Source organism: Propithecus coquereli, unplaced genomic scaffold (assembly GCF_000956105.1).
Source record: "Propithecus coquereli isolate 6110/MARCELLA unplaced genomic scaffold, Pcoq_1.0 Scaffold306, whole genome shotgun sequence".
NCBI lineage: Eukaryota > Metazoa > Chordata > Mammalia > Primates > Indriidae > Propithecus > Propithecus coquereli.
In genome coordinates this window covers 990,122-1,014,770 of record NW_012148686.1, presented here as the reverse complement: position 1 = coordinate 1,014,770, position 24,649 = coordinate 990,122, and the positions used below count along the sequence as shown (strand labels likewise).

The 24,649-nt window shown below is 44.2% G+C and overlaps 1 protein-coding gene across 1 annotated transcript in view; it reads left to right on the top strand.

Annotated features, from left to right (window-relative positions):
• The first annotated feature begins 1,879 nt into the window (after positions 1-1,879).
• LOC105814782 (phospholipid-transporting ATPase IB) overlaps positions 1,880-24,649 on the top strand; it is a 478,735-nt gene continuing 455,965 nt past the window's right edge. Inside the window, exon 1 of the mRNA XM_012649872.1 lies at positions 1,880-2,016. Within this exon, the coding sequence (XP_012505326.1) occupies positions 1,916-2,016 (101 nt within the window). The 5' untranslated portion in view covers positions 1,880-1,915. The remainder of the gene's footprint in view (positions 2,017-24,649) is intronic.

The following is a 24,649-nucleotide window of genomic DNA, read 5'->3' as shown; positions in this document are numbered from 1 at the left end:
ATGAACTATCTGACCCACACTCGTGTGTGTGGTTGGGGCCCTCTGTGCATGTCACTCACTGCATCTCCGCCTGCAGGATTCAAAGGGACCCTTTATAAGACTTGAGTTAACATGATTTATTACGCCAGCAAATAGGAGTGCCCCTAATGTGCCAGGCACTGTACTGGGTGCCGAGGTCACTGCAGTGAACACAGCATGTTCCTGCTGTCCTGGACCTGTCCAGACCATCCGTAAATAATATCAGGTAACAGTAAGTGCTGTGGAGGGCAGAGAGGAAAGAAGCACTTTTACATAAATAATCTCCATCCGCCTCACATCAGCACATGCTTTAGCACCTGGCTTTCCCTGGTGGAAGTCGGGGAGCCCCAGCTGGTGAGCCAGTCAGTCTGGAGGAAGGGATTCTTGCTCTCTGCTGCCCCTTGTCGAAAAGGAGAGGGCCTAGCAGTGTCCTGTGGAGCCAGAGGGACCCCAGAAAGTGGGAGCTAGAGGGAAGGAAGTGGGGGATGAGGCTGGCAATGGGGAACAGCCAGGGCCCTGTGGGCACATGCTAAAAACCAGGAGGAAAACTGCAGTGTGCCTGGCCTGTGACCAGGGGCCCGGCCATGAGCACTGGAGCCTGCACCCACCGGGTGCCCCGACTTGGGTGAGGGGAGAGCCCTTAGCCCGCTTCAGACTTAACCCTAACTTAATGTCAGCTCTCAATAGCCAACTGTACATTTTGCTTGTCCCCCTCTCACGATAGGATTGTCATCCTTATAATCACTTTAAGAGGACAATTTAGCCAAAACTTTCTTTTTCAAGATGTTTCCGTGTAACAATGAACAGTGTTCTTCATAGCTGGGAAGTGGAGGTTTACTCAGATGTCAGATTTCAAAATGATCTGCAATGTTTATTTCTTTGATAGGTGGAAAACATGGCAGTATTAGAGCGAATGCATAGTTAACCAAGACAAGATAAGGCTTCATCTGTAGGGCATTCGTTTTGCTGGGATCCTTTATCTCCGACGCCTCTCATGAAGGTCAATTCTCAAGCTGGGTGGCCCCTTCTAACGAGGGATACTGCCTGGGAAGGGGTGTCTGTGTGTCTGTGTGTGTGTGTGTGTGTGTGTGTGAGAGTGTGGAGGGGACAGTTTTAGCAATGGGTATACCCATCTCCATGCTGACATGCCCTCAAGTGAAGGTTATTGGGGGTGGGAGTGGCTCACCCCGAGGCTTGACTATAGGACTGAAATCAAATCTTCAGGAGATAGGCTGGCTTGTGGCGTAACCACAGAAACAGTAACTTAAGCAATGAAATGAAAGCTCACGCGTCGGTCCCCAAGCTGGGGTTGGTACAGCTGCTGCACTCAGGCTGCCAGACACATCTTGGGAGAAAAGCAGCGGCCCCTTCAAGATGATGGAGGGAGCACGCCCTTCACAGGGGGTGGGGCATCCCCCGTTTAGAGCGCAGAGGTGTGCTTTCGTGTCCCCTCCTGCGGGAACTGCACGCAGGCACATCCCCGTAGCTGTCGTCTCTCTGTTCCTGAGCACAAAGACTCCCCGAAAACCCAGTTCCAAAGCTGAACGCCTGGGACTAGAGGGGGTGCTCCGCAAGGTGGGGGGGCCCACTGGCCTTTGTCCCCTGCCATCTCCCGCGTCCCCACAGGCCCCCTGCAGCCCGGCCAGCCGAGGCCACTGGGGGGCAACAGCGCCGTGGGGGCGGGGCCCGCCGCGGCTGCGGCGGCGGCGGCGTCTCCAGGGCGAGCCAAGGTACATAGGCGGCGCCCGCCGCGCCGAGAGCATCCTTTCCCCGCCGGCCCGCCCGCCCGCCACCTCCTGCCTGGTGCCTGACTTCTTTGTGTCTTGTCCCTGCCCCGTGCCTTGTCTCCGCAGGACCCGTTCGTTCTTCCTCGGGCTATAAGAAGGCAGAGGATGAGATGTCCCGGGCCACGTCTGTTGGAGACCAGCTGGAGGCACCAGCCCGCACCATTTACCTCAACCAACCGCATCTCAACAAATTCCGCGACAACCAGATCAGGTAGGGGAGGCGGCTGAGACGCCAAGCGGCGGCGGACCTGCAGCTGGGAAGGGGCTCGTCTTACCGCTGTTAGCTTCGCTGCGCACCTAGCCAGCCCCCACCCCGCGGCTTCCTGGGCGCCTTTCTCTCCTCTCCCCCTCTCCTCCTCCTCCTCCCGGGGCCCCGCGGTCCGTGCCGCGCTTCCAATGGGGTCATGTTGATACAGCCTTCACCTTCCTCTCCTTTGCATTTATTCTGTGCCCAGCCTGTCTGTGAGCCCCGAGGAAGTTTTTATTCTAAAGTCACCGACAAAAACGAGGTCTCTTCTCTTTTCATCCCTGGGGTCCCTTCCAAAAATCCCCTCCACCCTTGTTTTAAACCAGTTGACAGCTCTCCTTAGCCATTTGCAGACCATGCTGTGGGGAAGTGCTTTATAAGGGAATTCCACAATTCACAAGGACTCACATTCAGTTCTAAGTGGTCCACAACAACATTTGTTAAGAGGTCTTTATTCGCTGGGAAACTTTGCCCAGAGTTAGCAGAAAGATGGACGGAAGCTAGCATTTAAATATCTGCTTTTTGCCAGCAGCTATGTCAAACGCCCTAGCTAGACTAGCTTAATGAATCTTCATAACCTCTTGAAGCAGGCATTATTGCCTCCAGATCGGGAAACTGAAATATAAAGATGCTAAGTAACATACCTGTGGTCATATAGCTCCATAATGGCAGAGCTGGAAGTTGAACCCGGCCCATCTGACTACTAAGCTCGAATTCTTTCTGCTGTGCAAAGCTAGTCCGTTAGCAAGGGTGCTAGTACATTTTCAAATTTCATTTAACTTCCAGGCTTAGACAACTTTATATCTGAGAGTGGCTTCAGAGGATGTAATTCTGTGAGCTGCTCAGAATACCATGCTTGGGTATAGAGACGTTCAGGGATTGATCAGGTTACACATAGATTATTGACAAAACTGAATTCCAATCCAGTGTTCTTTTTTGACAGTTCTGGCCCGAACTTTGTTGTTATAGGTTTAAGTATTCCATTACTGATTAACACTTGTACAGGCTGTTTAGCCTGACATCTTTATTTAGAAAGGTCTGGCTGTTGGAGGTTATAGGATTGATAGGATTTGGAGTAGAATAATGGTGTGTATTATAGGGAGGTGATACCTTCATTTATTAAGGGAATGTTAGATTATGATGGCTTTATTTTGGGTTTTAAGAATGATCACTGGGCATATTTTGTACTTAAAAGTGTAGCTTAGGAGACTAGCTGAGTCCCCATTCCAGGTTTAAGGCAGAGAGCATCAGCCACAATGAATTATAACTCCACAAACTAGGGCAGCTCTAATAAAAAGACAGATAACAAGTGCTGGCAAGGATGTAGAGAAATTGGAATCCTCATATGTTGCTGATGGGGATGAAAAATGATGCAGCTGCTTTGGAAGACAGTTTGGTAGTTCTTTAAGAAGTATAAGTTACTGTATGACCCAGCAACTCCACTCCTAGGTATATATAATCAAAAAAATGAAAACACGTATCCACTCAAAAACTTGCACACAAATGTTCATAGCAGCATTTTTCATGATAGCCACAAAGTAGAAATAATCCAAATGTCTGTTAACTGATGAATGAATAAATAAAATGTGCTATATCCACACAATGGAATATAATTTGGCCATAAAAAGAATGATATACTGGTGCATGCTACAACATAGGTGAACCTTGAAAACATGCTAAGTGGAAGAGGCCAGTCACAAAAGGCCTCATATGATTCCATTTATATGAAGTATCCAGAAGAGGCAAATCTATAGAGACGTACGGTAGATTAGTGGTTCCCAGGGCTGGGAAGGGGACAAAGAGTTGGGGAAAATGGGAGGTGACTGCTAATGTGCTTGGGGTTGATGACAGCACAACTCTGCGAATATACTTAAAACCATTTGGAATACTGCACTGCTAACATAGTTCCATTTCTTCACACTTTCTTATATGTAGTTCTATAAAGTTCCTTCTAAAAAGATGAAGATTATTTTAAAAAGATATATTGTATAAGGATAGGGGAATTAAGGAGTTACTTTTCGTTTTAAACTTTAATATGTTTTCAAGTAGCATTTTTGCTTAGTTCCTATTAATTTCTTTAATTTTGTTATCCATCTGTGCATGCTTTAAGGCTGGGAGAATAAAATAGAGGCCTCTGTTTATGTGCAAATTCTCTAGTTTCCATGGAAGGTGAAGATTTTTAAGAGCTTTGGAAATGGAGCCTCACTACCTGTTCTGTAATCAAGGCTGAAAGATGACTTTTGAGACGGATTTTATTATTTGTCAGAGGGATTCCAGGTGACTACCTGTTGTACAGTTTCATCTGTACTTTTTCGTAGGGGAGGAGAAATCAGTGTGGGAATGTAGTAGATTAGCTAGGAATAAAGTAGGCAGATATCCACTGTTCTCTCTACTTGTATGGAGAGTCTTGTGTAAGTATATAGTTGAGTTAGTTGAAATATATTAAATATTAAAATTCATGCAATTTCTGGGTTCATGGCTTATACTTGTGAGCATGTTTTCAAATGCACTGGATAGGACCTAAGAAATTAAAATGTGGTCCTTGGTGTTCTATAAAATGGCCTTTGAGTATTTGATTCACCTTGACTGTTTAAATAGGAATTACTAATAGTTATCAGTGACTTGTAGTTCATTAAGAAATTGATTACAAAGCTTCTTAGCATTATAGTTTAAGAATTTTACAAAACATTGAGCCATGTTATTTTAGCGCCTTCATGTTGCCGAAGTCAAGTCTTATAGAATATTGATCTTTAAAAAATAAGACTTTTTATCTTGGCCATGAAAGTTTGCTAAAAGTTGATAAAGATATTCAAAGAAATATTTTCATTAGAGGATGAGGGATTTATTTTTTTTCATATGATTTTTCTTGCGAAAGCTTAATGGTTTTTCTTAGAGGCAGGGGCATGGAGGGTTTATCTCTGCTTCTAAATTGAGCTTTTTGAAAAGAAGGAGCCACATGGGACAAACGAGGCTGATGATACTCTACCGAAGCAGGGATGTGTGATTTATTTGGATGTTGTACTCCTAGGGAGGCCTCTCACTTACTTTGCCCCCACCCCAAGCTCCTTCTGTCTTAGAACCTTGAGACTGTGACTGTGGCAGTTGCTCTGTGCTTGCCTTTGTGGGCAACCGGCATTTTGACTTGAGGACAGGAATCGGAGTTTGGTGCAGGGGGAGGGAGGTTGTTGGGCATCAGGGGAGGATGGCAAGGGGTGACACGGAGAGCAGCAGTGAGAAGTGCACCTCTGGGCTCCACTGTGGCCTTGGCACCCCCAGGGGAATGCAGGACACGAGAACTCTAAATTCTGGGCAATTCCTTGAATTTATGGGAGGGACTGTGCCACAGATGTGGATGTCCCTCCAAACCTTGGTCTTGTTCTCGACACCGAAGGTAACGCCAGTGTTTGATCTGAATCCTGCTGTAGGTTTATTACGTTTTCCATGAGTGGAGCCAATGAATTTGGATTATCATAATTATGGAGAATTATGAAGTAGACTTTTTCTTATAGGCATTGTTTTCTAGGTTCTTAACTATGTGGACAATAACTTCCTTTACTCTCTAAACAAGAATAGTAATTAATGGGATTCAGTGTTCACGTACATATGTAGGAGTGTGTATGTGTCTGCCTGACAAGATTTCTTTTTTCTGAAGTGTACAACCATAAATGTTCTAAATGTTTAAGGGCGTAATTCAGCCATTTAAAGCGTACAAGTCAGTGGTTTTTAGTATATTCACCGGGTTGTCAACCGTCACTACAATTTTAGAACATTTTCGGCATCTCCAGAAGAAACCCTATACCCTTTAGCTATCATCCCCCATCCCTTCTTCCCCCCAGCCCTAAACAACCACTGATCTACTTTATATCTCTATAGATGTCCCTGTACTGGACATTTATATGAATGCCATCATACCCTTTTAAGTGTTTTAAGTTAAATATCAAATGCTTACAAAAAGCTATTTAGAGGAATCTGGTGGTGAGTCTTTAATAGTGTATCTAAATTTTCAAAAATAGTTAAAGTCAAAATGTTTTTTCCCCAGACGATATCTTGAAATAATTTACTAATCAAAGGAATGAGCAATATTTATGTCGTCACTCTCAGGCATATGTAACCTTTCTATGTGATTATCAGCATGCCATTCGAAGCAGTGATTCTCAAAGCTGTAAGGCAGTTTCCTTGAATGTTTGAAATGAGGTCTTCAAAGCAAGTTAGGAGTGTTTACAGATACTCAGATCTGAATGACTCATTCATTTCAGGGGGGCGTCTCAGCTAGCGAAGTCTTCATTAAATTGATAACTTAAGCTTTGTCAAGTTATTGCATTTCTTCAGGTTAGTTTATCTTAAAGGACAATTACTTTATATAAACATTTTGTTGGCTTCGTCAAGGTGGTTTTAAAATAGAATATTACCTTTACAGAAAAGGGACTTGGGCACTGTGCACCAGGTTTGTACACGATCTTTGTTTCATAATATGCTGGGATCCTAATGTCTGAGAGGCTATTTTTGTCTTAAGGAATGGAGAGAAAAAAATAATCTTCAGCAACCATTTGTTGGTGAATAGTGGAGGTAGATGGCACATATGGTCCTAGAGCCAATGTCACCAAGTACTCGAGGATGAAAAATTCTCTAAATGTTTTAAAGCTGCAGAATTTAGGCAGGCTCTGGTCTTAAACGTGTAAGCTGCTTACAATTTAACAAAGAAACCATACCAAGATCCTAGTGAGAATCCTAGCTTTCTTTTGATTCATGTAGAGATCATTGTCTTAAAAATCAAGGTTTAATACATCTCAGATTTGAGACTGCTGTCCTTGTCAAGTCTGGCAAAGGTAAAAGTATTTCTTATCAAGAGTAATCCTGATGTTGAAAGAATTCTAGCTGCTACTCACCTTAAAACAGCCTCCAGATTTTGCTTCTGTGTACGCTGCTTTTCATTTAGAGGCGGATAGACTGGGTTAATCTCCAAAGCAGGCACTGTGTTTTCTGAACATGAATGTCACGACACATCATGAATCTTTAATTCTATACATACCAGCAGCAATTTATGCCCTACAAGAGTCTTGTAATTAGAACTGTTATCAGGTTGACAGCCCTGGACAAGGCTTTTGAGGAATGCTGCAGAGGAAAATATTGAAACTGGGGGAGCTTTGGTACTGTGCATTTCAGGTAACCACTGGACGTGTGAGCTTTCTTGAAGTGTATTTTTAGAAACAGAAAAGCATGTCAGCCTTGGGCAGTTTTGTATTCGGCATTTCTATGGAAACAGCAAATGTCTAGGAGGACAGACTTTCTGGGTGATTTCTTTATCAAGTTGACCCTTGTGTGGGTGATTTTGACCGAAGAAACAGCTGTGCCATTCCCATTTTTTAAAATAGGCAAAGACGTTTGGTTTGAGAATTTTGGTCAGTAATTCATTTCCTCTCTCCCCTCCTCCCAAATTCTCTTAACTCTTGTTTTCTGCTGTGAATTTGGGAACATTTCTGATTCTTTGATGAAAAGAATTAAGCATCAGGATTTGTGAGATGGAAGTTAAAATTTAATCACAATTGGGAGAAACTAAGGAAACGTGACAACTAAATGCCGTGTGGGTTCCTGTATCGGATTGCAGAACAGAAGAGCTGATAAACCTCGAATGAAGTCTGTAGCTGGATTAGCAGTGGGCTGGTGTCATTCTCTTAGTTTTGATCATTGGGCTTTGGTGATGTACGATGTTAATAACATTGTGGGGAAGCTGGTATATGGCAACTCTGCTATTTTTGCAACTCATCTGTAAGTATACAATTTTTTCAAATTAAAAAATCTTAAAATTAACCAGAAGTATCTGGGAGAGTAGGAACTAACTGATAAACTCTTGTCTTTCTGTTGGATACTTTGGTAAATGTTTGGGTCTTTCATTGGAAACAGACATGACTTTGAGGGGTTCATGGTCAGAGGAAAAAAAGGACCAGTATCTTCCCACGTGTGTTGCGCTGAGTACATGGGAGAACACTCGCTCCCTGGGTGTCAAAGAACGTCTCCTAAACTCACTAAAAGTTTGTTTGCATGTTGTCTGATCTGGTTGTATAGAAGTTGAAAAAGCAGGTAGCAAAATGGACTGCAGAAAATCCTGTTCCTGCTCGGAGTTCGGCCAGGGGAGCTTCTGAGTCATCACCTAGAGAGTAGCATCTCAGTGTTTGTTCCACTACTTGTGACTGAGTCACTCAATGGGCAGCAAACGCTTACTCAGAAATGCTCATCAGCAACCCTTTCAAGAGGGACAATGCTTAGCGAGAACAAAGAGAGAGGTCTGACCATTGTGGGCCTGCAGGGATGTTTTACAAAGAAATTTCCTGAAATTCACGAGGTTGGGTGATCATTCAAATGCTGACCCATTCTTTTCTCTTAAATGACAGCTAGCTCTTTAAAACTTACAAGTTTTAACTACCTTTACTAGTTTATATTAAATGTAGTTAAAAATGATTTGGGGTAGAGTTTGGGATGCTGTTGGTCATTCAGTACTTGTGACAAACACCATCACTCTAAGGGCTGCTGGGGAGCGTGGCCTGTCTCGGCTTTCAGGCCTCCCCTGGAAGAAACATCCGCTGGAGGGTGGAGATAGCTTTCTGCCAGGGAAGTTCCTGATCTACATCAGTGGTCTCCAGAATTTTTGGGTTCACATGTCCCATCAGTAAAACTTTGTAGCATGAACCTTTAACATGTATATTTAAACCTCTGTAGACATGTGCTGTCATCATTAATTATTATCTCAAGACCTAGGGTGTATTTACCAAGATTCTCAGTTAAGAATTGTGGGTGTAAGTACGTATTATTGATTATCTTCTTGATTACTTTGAAAAATTTTGGCTGACTTAGCAGATTTCATTGAATTATCCTAATATTTAACCTAGTAAAATAGTTTTGAAGAGCTTCTAAGAATGGAAGTGTCCATTCTCCTGTTTTTTAATTTGTTCATAATTGTATCGTTAGTAAGTGCCGTTTTCAATTTGTGGCTTTATTGCATGATTCTTAAGCTACTTATTTTTTTGGGGAGGGTTATTTTAGTTGAAATTAAAGTAATTCATGACTCCATCTGGCTGGGACACACAACTGAAATGTGTAATATAATAATAAGCAGAGAGACAGACAGGCAAGGGCACCGCTGCTACCCCTGTGTCAGTCAGCTCAGGCTGCCGTAGCAAAATGCCATAGACTGGGTGGCTTAGGCAGAAATTTATTTTCTCACAGTTCTAGAGATTAGAAGTCCAAGATCAGGATGTTGGCATCTGGTGAAATCTCTCCTCCTGGGTTGCACATGGCTGCCTTCTTGCTGTATCCTCCCAGGGGATGGGGAGGGAGAAAGAGAGAGAGAGAGAGAGAGAGAGAGAGAGAGAGAGAGAGAGAGAGAACCCACAAGCATGAGCAAGAGACAGGAGACAGAGGGTGAGTACTCTCGCTAATAAGGGCACTAATCCCATTATGAGGGCCCCACCCCCATGACTTCTTCAATTCCAATTATCACCTGCAGGCCCCAGCTCCAAACGCCACCACACTGGGGGCTAGGGCTTCAACATATGAATTGGGTGGTGGGCATGGTTCAGTCCATAGCGTTAAGGAGCTTCCCCTTCAGCCACATGACATAGGAACATATCAGGACAGCAATGTCAGTCCATTCAATAAATGTTACTAAAGCTTAATTTTTTGGAGGTACATATAAACGTAAGCTGATAACTTCTTCCCAGACCCCACCTGGGAGCCAAGCAAGTGGAGATGGGTTAGCTGTAGTGGGGAAAAGCTTTTACAGGGGCGAGTGACAAGGCGACAAAGTGATAGCGCTTGGGTTTGATGTGCACAGCCGTGGGCTCTGCAGTTAGAAGCACGCTAGCTGCGGTCATTGGCCGGGAGAGGTGCGAAGTCGTGGCGTTGCAGGAGGAGGAGAGTCACTAGGAGGGTTAGAAGTGGGGCTGTAAGTGAATGGGGGAATAGATAAGGATGCTTCCCAGGGTTCCAGTTTCAGTGACAGGGAAGGTGTTGACACCATTTCTCGTGTTCCTAAGTTTTGTTTTGTTTTGAACTATTTCGAAGCGTGGGCTGGGGCAAGGCGATAGGCCCTAGAATAGCAGAGAACCCCTTTTCTCCTCAGTACGAGACCACCCAGGGTGACCTCCATTGGCTGCAGGAGCGCCGCTGTCTGGCCTCCTTCCTCCAGCAAGGTGGAGCAGGGCTGGCTTTACTGGGGAGACACCCTAACTTTTGACAGATCGTTCCCTACCTCTAGACCTGTTTGATTTCAAAATACTCCACATAGTAAACAGGAAGTGGAATAATGTCATCCCTCGTAGCATGGTAAGAATTGGGTGAGAACGTGTTTGCAACCCAGGGTTGTGCCGAGTCAGAGCTCGCACGGTGGTTGCTCGTTGACACTGGTTATCACACGTGTTGTCCTTGTTTGCCACTCATGTTGCCTACTGTCCAATTCTTTGGTAACCGAAGCAATCAGCTGAAAAGCTGTAACGGGGAAAAGGAACATGGACTTGAGTGTTACTCTGCCCAAGGGACATGGGTTGCTTGGTGAAGAGATACGGAGGGTAAAGAATCACAAGGTAAAGTTTGGGTGTTTGGGCCTTCTGTATGTGTATTTTTTCTAGGCTGCAACTGTTAGAAGCAAGCAGGCTGCACTGTGAGCATAAGACAGACCTAAGATGTGTTTGAGTGTGTGTGAAGGGATCATTATTAAATCAAGAAATTGCCTTCTCCTTTTGCTGTAGTGAAAGAGCACAGTTGCATATAAATTCACATTAAATTCACTGACACCTCCTCCTACAACCAGAGACCATGATCCTTTACCATAGAATGGTTGAAACCTTATACTTGGTCCAAATGTGTAACTAGAATTTTACTGAGTTGTGATTATAAAACCTTTATCTTCCTCCCTCCCCGCTTTTTCTTCCTTCCTTGGGTTGAACCATTAGCTTTTTGGCCATTTGAGCTCTGCTTTGAATATCCCTAAGGAACTCGGCACTGTGCATAATATTTGATCTGAATGCTTGATTGTAGATTCAGTTATATAAAGGAATAATCTTTAAATTATCCAATCAAAAATATTATGCTTTTCTTTTTATTCCAGTGAAGGGTGGAAGTTTTGAAAGCATTACTGTCTAGCATGTGAAATGTGTTACCAAGCTCTGACAGTTTAAAAATAGAGCTCGTTATTTTAAAGCAGTAAGGCTATTTGCTGAGTAGTATTGTAATTACTTCCCTAGTATTCCAGCTTTGTTAAAACTGCCTCATGTTCATTTTTAATGTTACTTTTACAAATTAGAGTTCATTAATCATTCTAGTGTCGAGGTACCAGAGGAAATCAACATAATTTCATATAATGACGATGCTGTGGTGAGGCGGAAACGTGACGTCTCTTGGTGTCACTGTTTTGCCTGTCTGCTGTCATGCGGTTTCATCACCACACCTGTTTCAATAAGTTTTGTTCACTCTATTAGCTTAGACATTGTAGGAGAAGTAATTATTATTTTTTTTTGAGACAGGGTCTTGCTCTGTCGCCCAGGCTGGAGTGCAGTGGCACAGTCACAGCTCACTGCAGCCTCAAACTCCTGGGCTCAAGGGATCCTCCCACCTCAGCCTCTCGAGTAGCTGGGACTACAGGTGTGCACCACCACTTCCAGCTAACTTTTTTATTTTTTGTAGAGATGAGATCTCGCTATGTTGCCCAGGCTGGTCTCAAATTCCAGGCCTCCCAGAGTGCTGGGATTACAGGTGTGAGCCACTATACCTGGTCAGTGTAATTTTAAGTACAGGACAGAGTGTGTGTACATCACAATTGTTCTCTATACAGAGGTCTTGACGTGGGTTAGCCACATTCGTAAGCTAAACATTGTGAATATTGTCAGAGAAGTCAGAGAACTCCAAAGGGAAAAATAACAATGGGAGATTCCTACTGATAACTCTACCACCCTCCTTCCACGGCTTTGTGTAACTGTATACACACACAGACACATGCCACAACTCACTTAATGCTTATGATTCACTGGGCCCACACACAAACACCTGTCTCCGTGGGGGACACGCCAGTTCTTCTGGTAGACCATTCTGGTCCATGGTTGGCTGGAGTTGAAAGTTTTTCCTCCACATTGAGGCTTCCTGCGACTCCCAGACATTGGTCCTAGATTGTGACCTACACATAAGACGCAGCAGTTGGCCCAGAAGCAACAGCATTTTTAGTCCCTTTAACAATATATTAATTCTAATACCACATTTGCATTGGTATTCATGACCCGCCTGGCATTTAATATTAATAGTCAATGTTTGTGTGGTAGTCACGGACCCATTTATAGAGATGCCTCTAGTGTCATACCAGGGAGCGTGTGTGGTCTCCTCATATGTGGGGCCTTCTGTTACATTCTTGGAAAAGAGTGAGTTTTCTTATTTCACCAAGTTACTTGACGGCATTGCTCCTATACTTAACAAAGCTCTAAATGAGGGTTGCAAAAACTTTTAATTTCTTGCCCTGAGAATTGTACCTGATAATTCCAAAACTATGTGTCATTTTGTGTAAGCTTTGAGGAAGTGCTTAGAAAGCTGGAAGTTGTCTGGCACCTACTGACAATCTTTTCATATGTTTCTAGTTCTCTTTCTGAGGTGCATGTATTTCTGGCTTTGTGGTCCGTTTGCTAGTATTTGCTTTGGATGGTTCATGGGCACAGTGTATGTTCCAAAGAAAACTTTTATCACATGTCATACACTTGACTAGATAAGAAGCTATTTTCAGTACAGTGCCAGTGCATGCTATGGAGTAAAATAAGTGTTTTATAGAAATCAATCTGTGATATTTAAAGATTTTGTGGATTACCTTATAAGAAAGTTAACTGACTTGGATTTTAAACCATAGTACTTTATATATAAGTTTAAAGATACTGACTTAACATTCTTCATAGCCAAATCTGATTTCTCACATATCTTGAAAATAAATTGATTATGTGTCATTTCTTTAAACTATTGTGCTAGGGGACATTATGAATTTAATATTTTGAGATACTACCATTAGAAAAAATGAACATGGGCGAGGAGCGGTGGCTCATGCCTATAATACCAGTGCTTTGGGAGGTCGAGGCGGGAGGATCCCTTGAGGCCAGGAGTTCAAGACCAACCTGGGCAACATAGTGAGACCCCCGTCTCTATAAAAATTAAAAAAAATTAGCTCAGCATGGTGGTGCATGCCTAAAGTCCTAGCCACTCTGGTGGCTGAGGCCAGAGGATTCCTTGAGCCCAGGAATTTGAGGTTAAAATGGGCCATGGTTGTGCCACTGCACTCCAGCCTGGGTGACAGAGTGAGACCCTGTCTCATAAAGAAAAAATGCACGCAATAAGAATATGTAGCATTTTAAAGAAACTTGTATGCAGTTTATTTCTGAAATATGTTTAGTATTTTAAAGTTAGGACAGCATCAATATGGGTCATAATGTTTATAAGGTAACGGTCAGAGCTGTGGTTGGGTTCTGCAGAAGTGACAGAGCTATGTAGTGACTTCTAAGATGTATTTTCTCTAAGACTTTAACGACAGTCTCTGACTAGAAAGTGAATTGTTTCATCTCTGAAACCTTTATGCCAAGTTTTGTGTTTCCCATAAAAGTATCAAATGCAATTTTGCAGAATCTTTGCAGAACGATGTCAGTGCTGATACTTACTTTTGCCTGCCGGTGCTCATTCTTGACGTGTTTGTATTCTGCAAGTTGTAATGCACCTCTCATTTCCTGCTGCATGCATGTAAGATAACCTGCTTGGTGAGTTCCCAATATATGGATCAGGTATTTTATTTTTAACCTTACATTGCATAAGAAAATTCTAGGTTCACTTGGGCTGATGTGGGGCTATGATTTCTGTTTGCAGCTGACATTGCAGGTGATGTTGTTGAAGGTGGTCCCGTTTGCTGCCACCCCATCCTACAGTGCATATCACAGGACTATTGTGAGGATTAAGTGATTTGATATGCATAAAGCACTTTAAACAGTGCTGGGCTGAGTGCTTTATACATTTTGATACTGCGATTGTTTGCATTTTAGATAATGTTTGATAATAATTCTTCTACCAATCTTGGTATGTGTATCACTTGAGTTAATAAAAGAACAGGTTTTGAACTGGATTAGTGGAGATTAAAAGGTAATGTGCTAATCAAGTAGGATGAGTGTATTTAAGGAACAAACTAGACACATTTTCTTTTTCCAGTAACCTGATTTTGAAGATTAATTTTAGTATTTGCCTGAGGTTGTCATGGAGAACTCTAAATTATTAAGTATGTAACAGAAAAAACTTACAGTGTAACCTATCTTTTTTTTTTTTTTTTTTTGGAATAACCAGAGAAGGAAGGTAATTATTATAGGCATAGTACAATATAGTGCAAGGAGAAAACATAACTGGTAGGTAAGTCTGGGCTCTGCCGGGGATGAGCAGAATGACCTTTTGTTAAGCCTGTGATTTCTCAGAGCCTGAGCCGCCCTGTCTGTTAGATGGAAGCACACTTCCCTTGAAGGCTTGCTGTGAAGCCAAGGAGGTTACAAACATGAAACGTCTAGAACAAAATGCGTCGTAGATACTGCATATCCCATCCCGCGTGACAGATTGACTAGGCTTATTGCTCTTTTTTTCCTTAATTGTGGTAAAATATACGTAACATAAAATTTACCATCTTAACCAGGTTTAAGTAGACAGTTCAGCGGTGTGGAGAACGTTCACACTGTTGTGTGTCCAATCTCCTGAACTCTTTCCATCTTGCACGGTGAAAGTCCGTCCCCAGCGAACAACCCCCAGCCCCTGGTGGCCACCGTTCTGCTTCCTGTCCCTGCGTGTTCACTACGCTGGGTGCCTTGAATCAGGCTGATTGCTCTTTGAAACAGTAACGCATACCCCACCGCCACAAGGAGGGCCCGTACTCTGTCGCATGGTGATTTCCTCGCCCTTTCTTCACTTTAGCTTGCGTCTTGCTGTGTACACGGTAAGCAGCCCTTTTACAAGTAGGTATAAAAGTTTAAAAGACATTCAAATGACTCCCCCGCCCCCCATTTTTGCAGTGTGGTGGACCTTCCCAGTCCCATCTTTCCCTGAGGATCCGGGTACGCTGGGATGCACCGGGACCAGCACGGAGAGTCAGGAAGAAGCGTGGTGGGTTTGGGTCCAGGGTTTTAAACCTCATCTGCTTTTCGTCAAGCGGATTGTTTGTATTCACCTGTGCTGATTCATGACTCCTGTCTCCACCTGAAATGGGACCCTCTGCCTCTAGGCCATTTCGCTTCCGTCTTCTCTGTTGCTGCTGATTATAATACCATTCTAAAACAGCTAAGGCGCTGTGATTCTGTTCTGTCTCCGGTAGGATATACAAGGCCACCCTCATTCTGTCCCCGGCTTGCCGTGCCATCTCCCCACGCTCCTTCCCTTCTTGCGTCTGGCTGCACCCTTTAACCGCGGCTCTTTCCCTAGACCGCTCTGGCCTTCCCTGCTCTCCTGGGGAGCTGTCTGTCAAGGCTCAGGTTGCAGCTCTCTGAGGAAGCACTGTCTTCCTCGTCCTGCTTCTCCTCTGGGTGCCACAGCGTTTCTCAGACTCTTCTGCTGTGGATCGTAGCACGTTGCATGACATCTATTTTTACACGTCTCTGACTCTCCCGCTCTGCTGTGTCTCCCCGATGACAAAGTCTGTCTGCTTCCTCTCGCGTCCTCTCCAGCACGGGGTACGGTTCACGGCCAGTGGGAAGTGGAACACCTTTGCCAAAGGACTGTGCTCTACCGGCCAAGGTCAGAATTGACAGAAAGTAGAAATCGGCTTGATGCGTTGCTCTAAGATCTCCCTTCACTCTTAATTGCTTATTGAACAAAGTAGAAACCCCACGGAGATGTGCAGTTACTTAAGCCTCGGAAATTGATGTATCGTGTGCTTTTGACGTTGCACTTTCTTATACAAACTACTCCTAGGAGGGGGCCGCCCAGTTAAACCCTTTTAATGCCAATTCTCAGACTTAACAGATGGATGTCCACCCTCAAGGGCAGGCACGTTTGGGATTTAATGCGATAGCTGGCATCCTTAGTCATTTATGTCAGTTGAGGTTTAAATTGTTCATTTAACAAATTTATTTTTAGTGCCTGGCACACACCCGTCTCGGTGCTTGGTGTTGGGAGTACAGCGGTGAGATCAAGGGCGCCACCTTCGTGGTTCTGATCTGCTCGTTACTCCTCAGCTTTTCTGTAGGTTTGAGTAAGGACGATGATGTAGAGGACACGTGTGGAATTACCCGTTTCCGTGGCTGAGTTTCTTGCTGCGTTTTCCCCTCCCTGCTCTTTGGCTTATGCCCTCAGCTTCTTGAAAGAGGAGTTACGGGAAAGACAGACTGAGAGTGGCCTCTAGCATGTCCTTCCGGGACCACAGGTGGGTCGCGTCATTCCTCACAGTGTTGCCCACCTTGCAACTTTAATTCTCCTCAGGAGCTGCCCTTGGAAACACGCCACACGCAGGCCCAGTGTCAGGGCTCCCACGCCCAAGCCCGCAGTCCTCCAGGTGCCCGCAGAAGCGAGGCAGAGCCAGTCCCAGGTAGCATCTCCATTGCACGGTTGAGGAAACACACCAGGAAAAGTTACAGAACTCATCAAGCCCCTGCAGTCCCCGAGGACCAAGCGCTGTGCAGGTGCGGGGCAGTGATCTGCCCGAGGTGCAGGCAATGAGCAGGTGCACGCGGCACCACCACTGGCAGCCCCTCTGCCCTTGTTGTCCCTGTGCTCCGGCATTAGAGCGCTCCTCCCTGGGGAAGCCTCCGCTCAGACTAAATTCTGAGCAATTTCTGTGATTACTACTTAGTTTGAAAGATTTTATCTCTATATAATATATGCATATATAAAATACATACACATATATGCTTCCAATTAGCACATTTTTATTTCTGTCAAATGAGCACTGAGCACTGTATTCTACATGGAGATCAATCAGGAGCACTCTCAGTTAACCCTCTGGCCCCTGGTGTCCCTCACGGAGCTGTGTGTGTGCACGTTTTATTTATTTATTTAGACACAGGGTCCAGCTCTGTCACCCAGGCCAGAGTGCAGTGGTGCACTCATAGCCCACTGCAGCCCCGAACTCCTGGGCTCAAGGGATCCTCCTGTCTCAGGCTCCTGAGTAGCTGGGACTATAGGTGCACGCCACCACACTCAGCTAATTTTTTAAATTTTTTGTAGAGACGAGGTCTTACTATCTTGTGCAAGTTGGTCTGCAACTCCTGGCCTCAAGGTATCCTGCTGCCTCAGGTTCCCAAGCTGCTGGGATTATAGGCATGAGCCGCTGTACCTGGCTTTTGTGTGCATTCTGAGAGCAAGGTCCTAAGGATTGGAATGGGTTTGGAACTCACTTTGGGCACAGGTCCGTGTCTCCGCAAGCCCTGTCATGCTACATGTTCCTGAGTTTACATAGTAGAGAGGAAATAAATAGTGGTAGTGCAGCATCTGTAAACACTAAGAAAGTAGAACTGGAGTTACTTCAGTTCTGTCATTTTATGTGACCACTTGGGGCTTTCTGCGTCTAACAGTTGAAACAGTGAAACAGGATGAACTGAGAGGTGTTACAGTTTTGTTTGGGAAGTGCACATTTTAGTCTGGTAAATTTTACTAGATTTAATAATATTCTTAAAATTGTAATTCATTCATGATTATTCATTGTTTTAAAATCGAAGACCAACTCAAGAAGATAAAATGTAACATTATCGGCATGATTTAGTAGTTGTCTAAAATATACCATTTGTAGACATGTTGGTTTTGTTAAATTTCGCTTACTGGTTACTTGACAGTTATTGATGTAAATATCGCGTCGGCCTGTAACCAAAGGGTCGAAGTTCAAATTGTTACATGGATATAAAAACTATTGAATGGTTGTGCTTTTTTCCTCTTTTTTGTACTATAATAATCTTTATTATTTTATTTATTGTCATGATTAGATACAATTTAATAAAGACAATTTTTGCTATCTGTTTCTTTTCTGGTTAATTTTATGTTTTTATTTCATAATTGTTACTGAAAGAAATTTTGCCACATAGAGAAAGGAGTTGTTTAAAAAACAATGCTACTCTGGGTGTCAGATGCCCTGGGGGCGTCGCCGCCCTTAGCTGGCGGGTCCAGGAGCACAGCCCTGACGGGGTTCTGGACCCTCACACTGTGTCCCAACACTGAGCGCTACTCCTCCTGCCCCGGGTGGATAGATTTCTGCAGATGTGGCACCTTGTCCTTCTAGGCCCCAGTTTCCTCCTGTGTAAGCTGGAGGGTTTGAATGAGATTTTTCAAGGTCTCCGCCAGCTCTGAAACCCTGACACCGCGATCTGACAGTGGTGGGGAAGGTGTTTCTGTTGACCTTATTTGCAAAAGAAGAAACTGGCAACCCTCGGAGGTGGTCTGAGGGTGCAGTGGTCTGTTCTCCCTGGCTTCAGTGTTGGGAGTGCCAGACTCATTCCAGGTTTCCCTTTTACTTGGAAGGAAGGTTTATTCTCTGCAGGCTGCAAAGTTCATTCGTTCAGACTTTTTAATTACATCTTTGAATCTGTATTTTTAGCCTGACCAATTCGTTGGTTTGATAATAGCATTAGCCTCCTGTTATGACTTTTTCGGCCAATTTGCTGGCGAATTTTATTTTACATGTTTTCATATAAAACAAAATTTACATTTCACGTAAAATTTAATTTCATGTAAAATAAAATTTACCACCCTGGTGGTAATATGACTATAATTTTTATTCTGTTCTTATGCTTATGAGTTATTTTGGTCCTACACTTGATTGTGATGTTAATATTTTAGCCTTTGCATTCTTTTCGCTCGTGCTTGTGTTGTGTAACTGCTCATACATTTGTTTTGAATTTTTTGGAATCGAATAATAAAATCCCCACAGAAATCCTTTTCCATTTAATGGGGACACTTAACCTATTATTGTCGTGACTCTTTGATAGTGTGTTCTCTTTTTTTTACGCTTCTTTGTTTTGCTTCCTTGCCCTTTTCTCAACTCTTCTGCTTAGTTGATGAAGCTTGTTGTGGGATTACTAAACAACTGAGGGAACTGGAGGTAGAGACGTCAGCCGTGGTTGCGTTGACCTTGCAGAGTCTGTGGGACATTCGGGTCAGTGTATCCAGAGAAGCTCCACGTGTTGGTCTAGACAGAGCTGGGGCTGGATTGATGACCACCTCATGAGCACATTGGTGGGGCTTGGCCACAGATGGAAAGGATGGTTCAGTGCAATGAGTGAAGACCAAGGGTAGAGCCTTGGGGATGATCCCTGCTCAAGGTTCAGGAAAAGGAGCCTGCAGGGAGGTGGAGGGCTCACCAGTAAGGAGGGGTCCCAGAAAGAAGCTGAGCTCAGGGGCAATGTGTATAGACTTGGGCAGGAAGAAGAGACTATTCTTTTTTTTTTTCCCCTAAGATGAGGGGAGTGAGTCTGTGTGTTGTGGACATCACTGAATCAAGTCTACCCCAAAGCTTCTGTTTACCCCATGAAATGGGGCGAGGACAGAGTGCTCAAAGCAAAGCGGCTGGGGTAGGGCGGAGTCTGGGGAGAGTGAGGGGTTGGAAGGCCAGTGCAGTGCCTGGGAGCGGGAGCTGTCCAAGGTCTGCGGCACAGAGAACCTGGGTGACACTGGACGTGGGTTAATGTATGTTAAGAGACTCAGTATGCTGTGTTGAATAATAAACTCTAGTTTCTTAATCCTTTGATGATTTTTTTAAAAAAACAAATGACACAAAAAGATCAATCTGGGTCTGCTGCGTTTACTTATGTGTTTAGCAGACATGATCTCCACGTGGGGGGTGGGAGGGATAGCTTTGACCTTTCTGCCACCGCGGAGGCTCTTGCTGCCAACATCGAAACATTCATAAATATCTTATCAGGTTCCCGGGGAGCAAAGCCGTGCTGCAAAGGGTATGAAAGCTTGTTTGGCAGGGAAGACTGTAGGCAGGATCATATGACAAGAGACGAGACTGCAGGAACACAGCCTGCTTTCCTGTTTGTTAGCCTGTTTGTCTGTTTTGACGGGACAGATCCTTGGTATCTGCATCTGTGTTTTAGAAGCACTTTGCTGCTCTGATATTCACGGGACCTTCATCTGTGTTTACGAAACTGAAAACATAAAGATAAAAACTGATTTGAAGTTCTGACATTTTTACAATTGTTTTCAAACACAGTTAACGCCGCTTACCGTTTTGGACACCTTCTGTCCGAATCCTTCTAGCCACGGCCAAGTTGGACATCGTAATGGCTTCTTTCTCCACGGTGAGGTCAGCAAACTCACGCAGACCTGGGGGCTTAGCCCGCGAGCTCCACCGTGTTCGCCCAGTTCGCTAGTGGCCCTTTGCCGTCTAGCGTCCCTTGGGTTATAGTTTTCTTCCTTTTCACAGCTCTCACCCCTCAAATCCATTTAATATCCCCCTTCTTGAACTGTCTGAACTAGGTGTCTCTCAAGATTTCCCTCTGGCTAAGCATCTTCTAAACCTGCATAAGCCCCCCTTTGGTGCTGTCCTTAAGGACTTTGCGGGGACACGTTTGGGCAAATGCGATAATGGGAAGTTGAGAATATTCCAGCCGTAACCCAGAGGAGCTGCTGCCCGGGGGGGTGGGGTTCATCTAACCCACCTTACCAGTCTTGCCATTGTTCAGGAAAGGCCAGAGGATGCCATTACCGGGGAATGGCCTGCTTAAGGCGTTGAGAAACGGTTTGAATTGGTCCTGAGAAGCAGTGGGATGGGTTCGGGGGGTTGACAGGGCTACACAAGGTGTCGCGAGGCCCTGAGTCTCGGTGTGGGGAAGGGATGGGACATGGAGGCTTCCTTCCCTCCTCCCTTCCCTTTCTTCCCACCTGTCTGTTTTTATTGCTTGAAATCACTTTCTTTGCTTCCCACAGCCGTGTTCTGGTACCGTTTTACACTGTGCATACCTTGATCTGAGCTGCACACCTCAAGCTTCTTGGTTGGAATGTGTTTTGTCTCCCTGTCTGGATTCGAACCCTTGGCACACAGGGAACATGATTCCTGTCCGTTTTCGCACAGGCAGTACTAGCCGAGCAGTTTATCCTCCAGAGCTCTCTTCACTTGTGCTCACGCACGTTTGGGCCCACTGCTGCCAACACCGGATGCCCCTCCGTCCCCGAGAACCCTTCGTGGTTAGTCCGCTGCTTCGTTTGATGTCCTTGAAAAGTGCTGCCCCGAGGAGGGAGTGAGCGTGTGGACTTTCTTTGCTGGACCATTTTATCAAGTTTCATTGGCATCCTACAATTAATGATTTTATGTAATTGGCACAAACGGTTGTTGAAGAGGAGACTGGGCAGGAAAAAGGATTGGAAGTTTCTTGGGGCATGGAAGCAGCTCCATGGAAGCCGTGCAGTCTGACGCCCTCCTCCCTGGCTCTGCCCTCGTCTGCTGCCTCCCGCGAGAACGTTCCATGACCTGGTCATTGTCCTGTTGCTTCTGGCTTATTTTGGACCCCTGTGTGAGATCTACATCAAAGGGGAGAAAATACATTTTTTTCTTCTCACACTGTAGTTAACTCCTGACAGAAACAGTTTAGTTAAGGAAACTTGAAAAAAGTAAATGGTGACTTCATCTAAATGGTCCTCAACTTCCTCACTAGAGAAAACGAGGAGTTTGATACCTCCTGTGAGGGCATTTTTGAAGACTCAATAAATGATGCAAAAAAAAAATAAGCACACAAACACATGCAGAGCATGGTGCCTGGAACGCTGGATCTTCAGGAAACGTTATCTTCCTTGTTATCAGTAAATTGGGAGGTGACATGGCATGATCATCAGATGACGTGATCTCTAACAGCCCTTTGGACAAAATTCCATTTTTGAGATACATTGTTCTATCTTTAAAATAAATGAGAGTTGGGCTTTTAAAAACCCCTGTGTACTTAGAGGAACACTTTGTTCTCTTAGACAGGAATAGGTGGAGGTGACCTTTGTATGCAAGTCACATTTTGTTTGTATTAATGCATTTCTGTGCTTTTGTATTAAACTATTTAATATTCTTATTAGATATTAAGAGGAAGTGGTAATCTCAGTATTGTAATCTGCTTGGCATGAGTTGATGCGTGTCTAAAGCCACCCTGGGGCATTGTTTCTGTTTGGCAGACCCAGTGTTGAATGAAGCGTTGAGAGCTTCTGAGAGCCTAGTGCTAATGGGACGGAGGTGTAGGGTCTGAATGCCAACACCCCCAGCAAGCTGTGGGTCCCTCAGAGGACTGGTCACTTCCTGCAGGTGCATGTTCTTTCCCCAAGCAGGTGGGGGGGAGGGGCTACGACATGTGATGGATCCTATGTCAACACAGATTAATCGTCTGTTTTGAGAAATTCTTTGAGGTCTGAGATAGGCCACTAGTATCAAAAACAGATGGAGAGAATATTATGTGTGATTAAAGTCATGGAACGAACTAGTGTTCTGTGAAACTTGGAGGCTTCATATTTCACTGTAACACATTTTAGACTAAATTAAACACAGAGTAACTAGGTAAGGGTACTACTTTTTAGGTCTTTTAACCTTTCAAAAGAATGGTTAATTTTAGGACTAATCACTGGCTAGCGAAATTCCTGACTATTTAGGGAAATAAAAAGTTTGATAGCTACATGAAAATTGATTTTGTCATACCTAATGACCTTTTCAGATTTAAGGGGAATGTAAGGGTGTTTTTTGCATATGAATTTTCATGAATATTTATTTGATTCTGCACTGTTAGTTCATTTTTTTTTTGAGACAGAGTCTTACTCTTTTGCCCAGGCTAGAGTTCAGTGGCGTCATCATAGTTCACTGCAACCTCAAATTCCTGGGCCCAAGGGATCCCTCTGCTTCAGCCTTTCAATTAGCTGGGATGACAGGCAGGTGACACCATGCCTGGCTAATTTTTCTATTTTTTATAGAGACAGGGTCTTGCTGTGTTGCTCAGGCTGGTCCATTTTTCTTTTAATGGGCTGAATCTGGAGGTATGTAAAGTCACCTTAAGCAGATAGCTATAATTTAGGCATTGCTTTTTCCCACCCTCTTAAAGATAACTATACAAAGATAAGATTTTCATTCTCTAGCACTTGTTCACTATAGTTGTTGCCCATTTCACGCGGTGCACATGCTATACGCTGCACCTGTGGACGCACTCCGAATACAAGTTGCAGGTGCACACTACGGGGGAGATGTATGTACCACCTGGGGATTTAAAGGTCAGTAGGGTGGGCTTTGCACTGTAGGAGAGAGACTCGGATGTATATCTGTGAGAAAAGTATCCGTATTAAGGCAGAAAATATAGCAGTAATATTTGTGTGTCTGCTTGGATTTTCTATTGATTCTTGTTAATAGAAATTGAAACTTCACCTTTAAAATCCCTCATCACAGAAAGAAATCACTAAGCTGTGCAGTTTGTAAAGAGACTTGAATCCTTCAATGATCGCTCATCCCACAAAATGCTTTTCCTACACACGTATCTGTTTCTGGTACGAATCTCCAGTTGCAGAGTTGGTCTCTCAGACATGACGTGGGGTCTACCTTTTTCTTGTACTGATGATGTGCTCAACGGTTAAGCTTTCTTTTTCTGGTTGTAGAATTAAATACTTTTAGTAAGAGCTAATATTTGTTGAGAACTTACTATGTCCCAGATGCTATTGTAAACATTTTATTTCTGTTAACTCAATATTTTACCGCCATTTTACAGATGAAGAAACTGAGGCACAGAGTGATTAAGTAACTAGCCCGGGGTCTCGTGGTAAACCCAGCAGTCTAGTTGCAGAGCTCATGCTTTTAGCCACTGTGCTGCAGCTGTTAGTGGCATGATACTGCGTCCTGTACCCAGAGATCATCTATATTCGGGGGACTGCTAATGTTTTGTTCTTACCAGTACAGATGAAGAAATGCATACTTTGCCTAAGGAAAGTAATACTGGGATCCCTTAAGTTTGACAATAAAATAGGATCTCAACGCGGCAGGAGATAACTGTCCCCCAAGATCCACCTCCTGTCCCTGTGCTAACTGTTGCCCCTGTATTCTGGCCTTCGTAGGTGGTAGTGCTCACTCAGGTCACCTACGGACACAGACCCAAATGTATAGTGACCCTGCCCGAATCAAGTCTGTAACATTTAAGGAAGACTCGGCAAAGGCTAGGGTATTACAATACAGAAACAAATCCAGAAGAGCGAGAGTCTTGAATGTAACTTACAGATGTAGCTTTATGGCCCTACTTCAGAAATCGTTCCTAGTCCTTCATCTGCATCCAGTGGAATGTTTCAGAGTGTGAGGTCTGGAGCCAGACGCGGCTGGGTTTAAACCTTGGCTTAGCTACTGACTAGCTGTGTGAGCCTGGCCAGTCAGGTACCCTCTTTGAGAGCGTCTCCCCCTTTGTCCATCGGTGCCTACCCAACAGATTTGTTTCCAAGGTCAGTTGCCTGGTGTGTATTAAATTACTAAATTCGATGGCGACAGTTCCTCATCGGGGACAGCCTCTTCTGTCCCCCCACTCAGGAATTGCATGGCCATTATCTCAACCTCTGCCAAGAAAGGGACCGACTCTCCTCTCCAGTGTGTTGTTTCATTTGATATTAGTTGAGGACTTACTTGAGCTTCTGGTTTCGT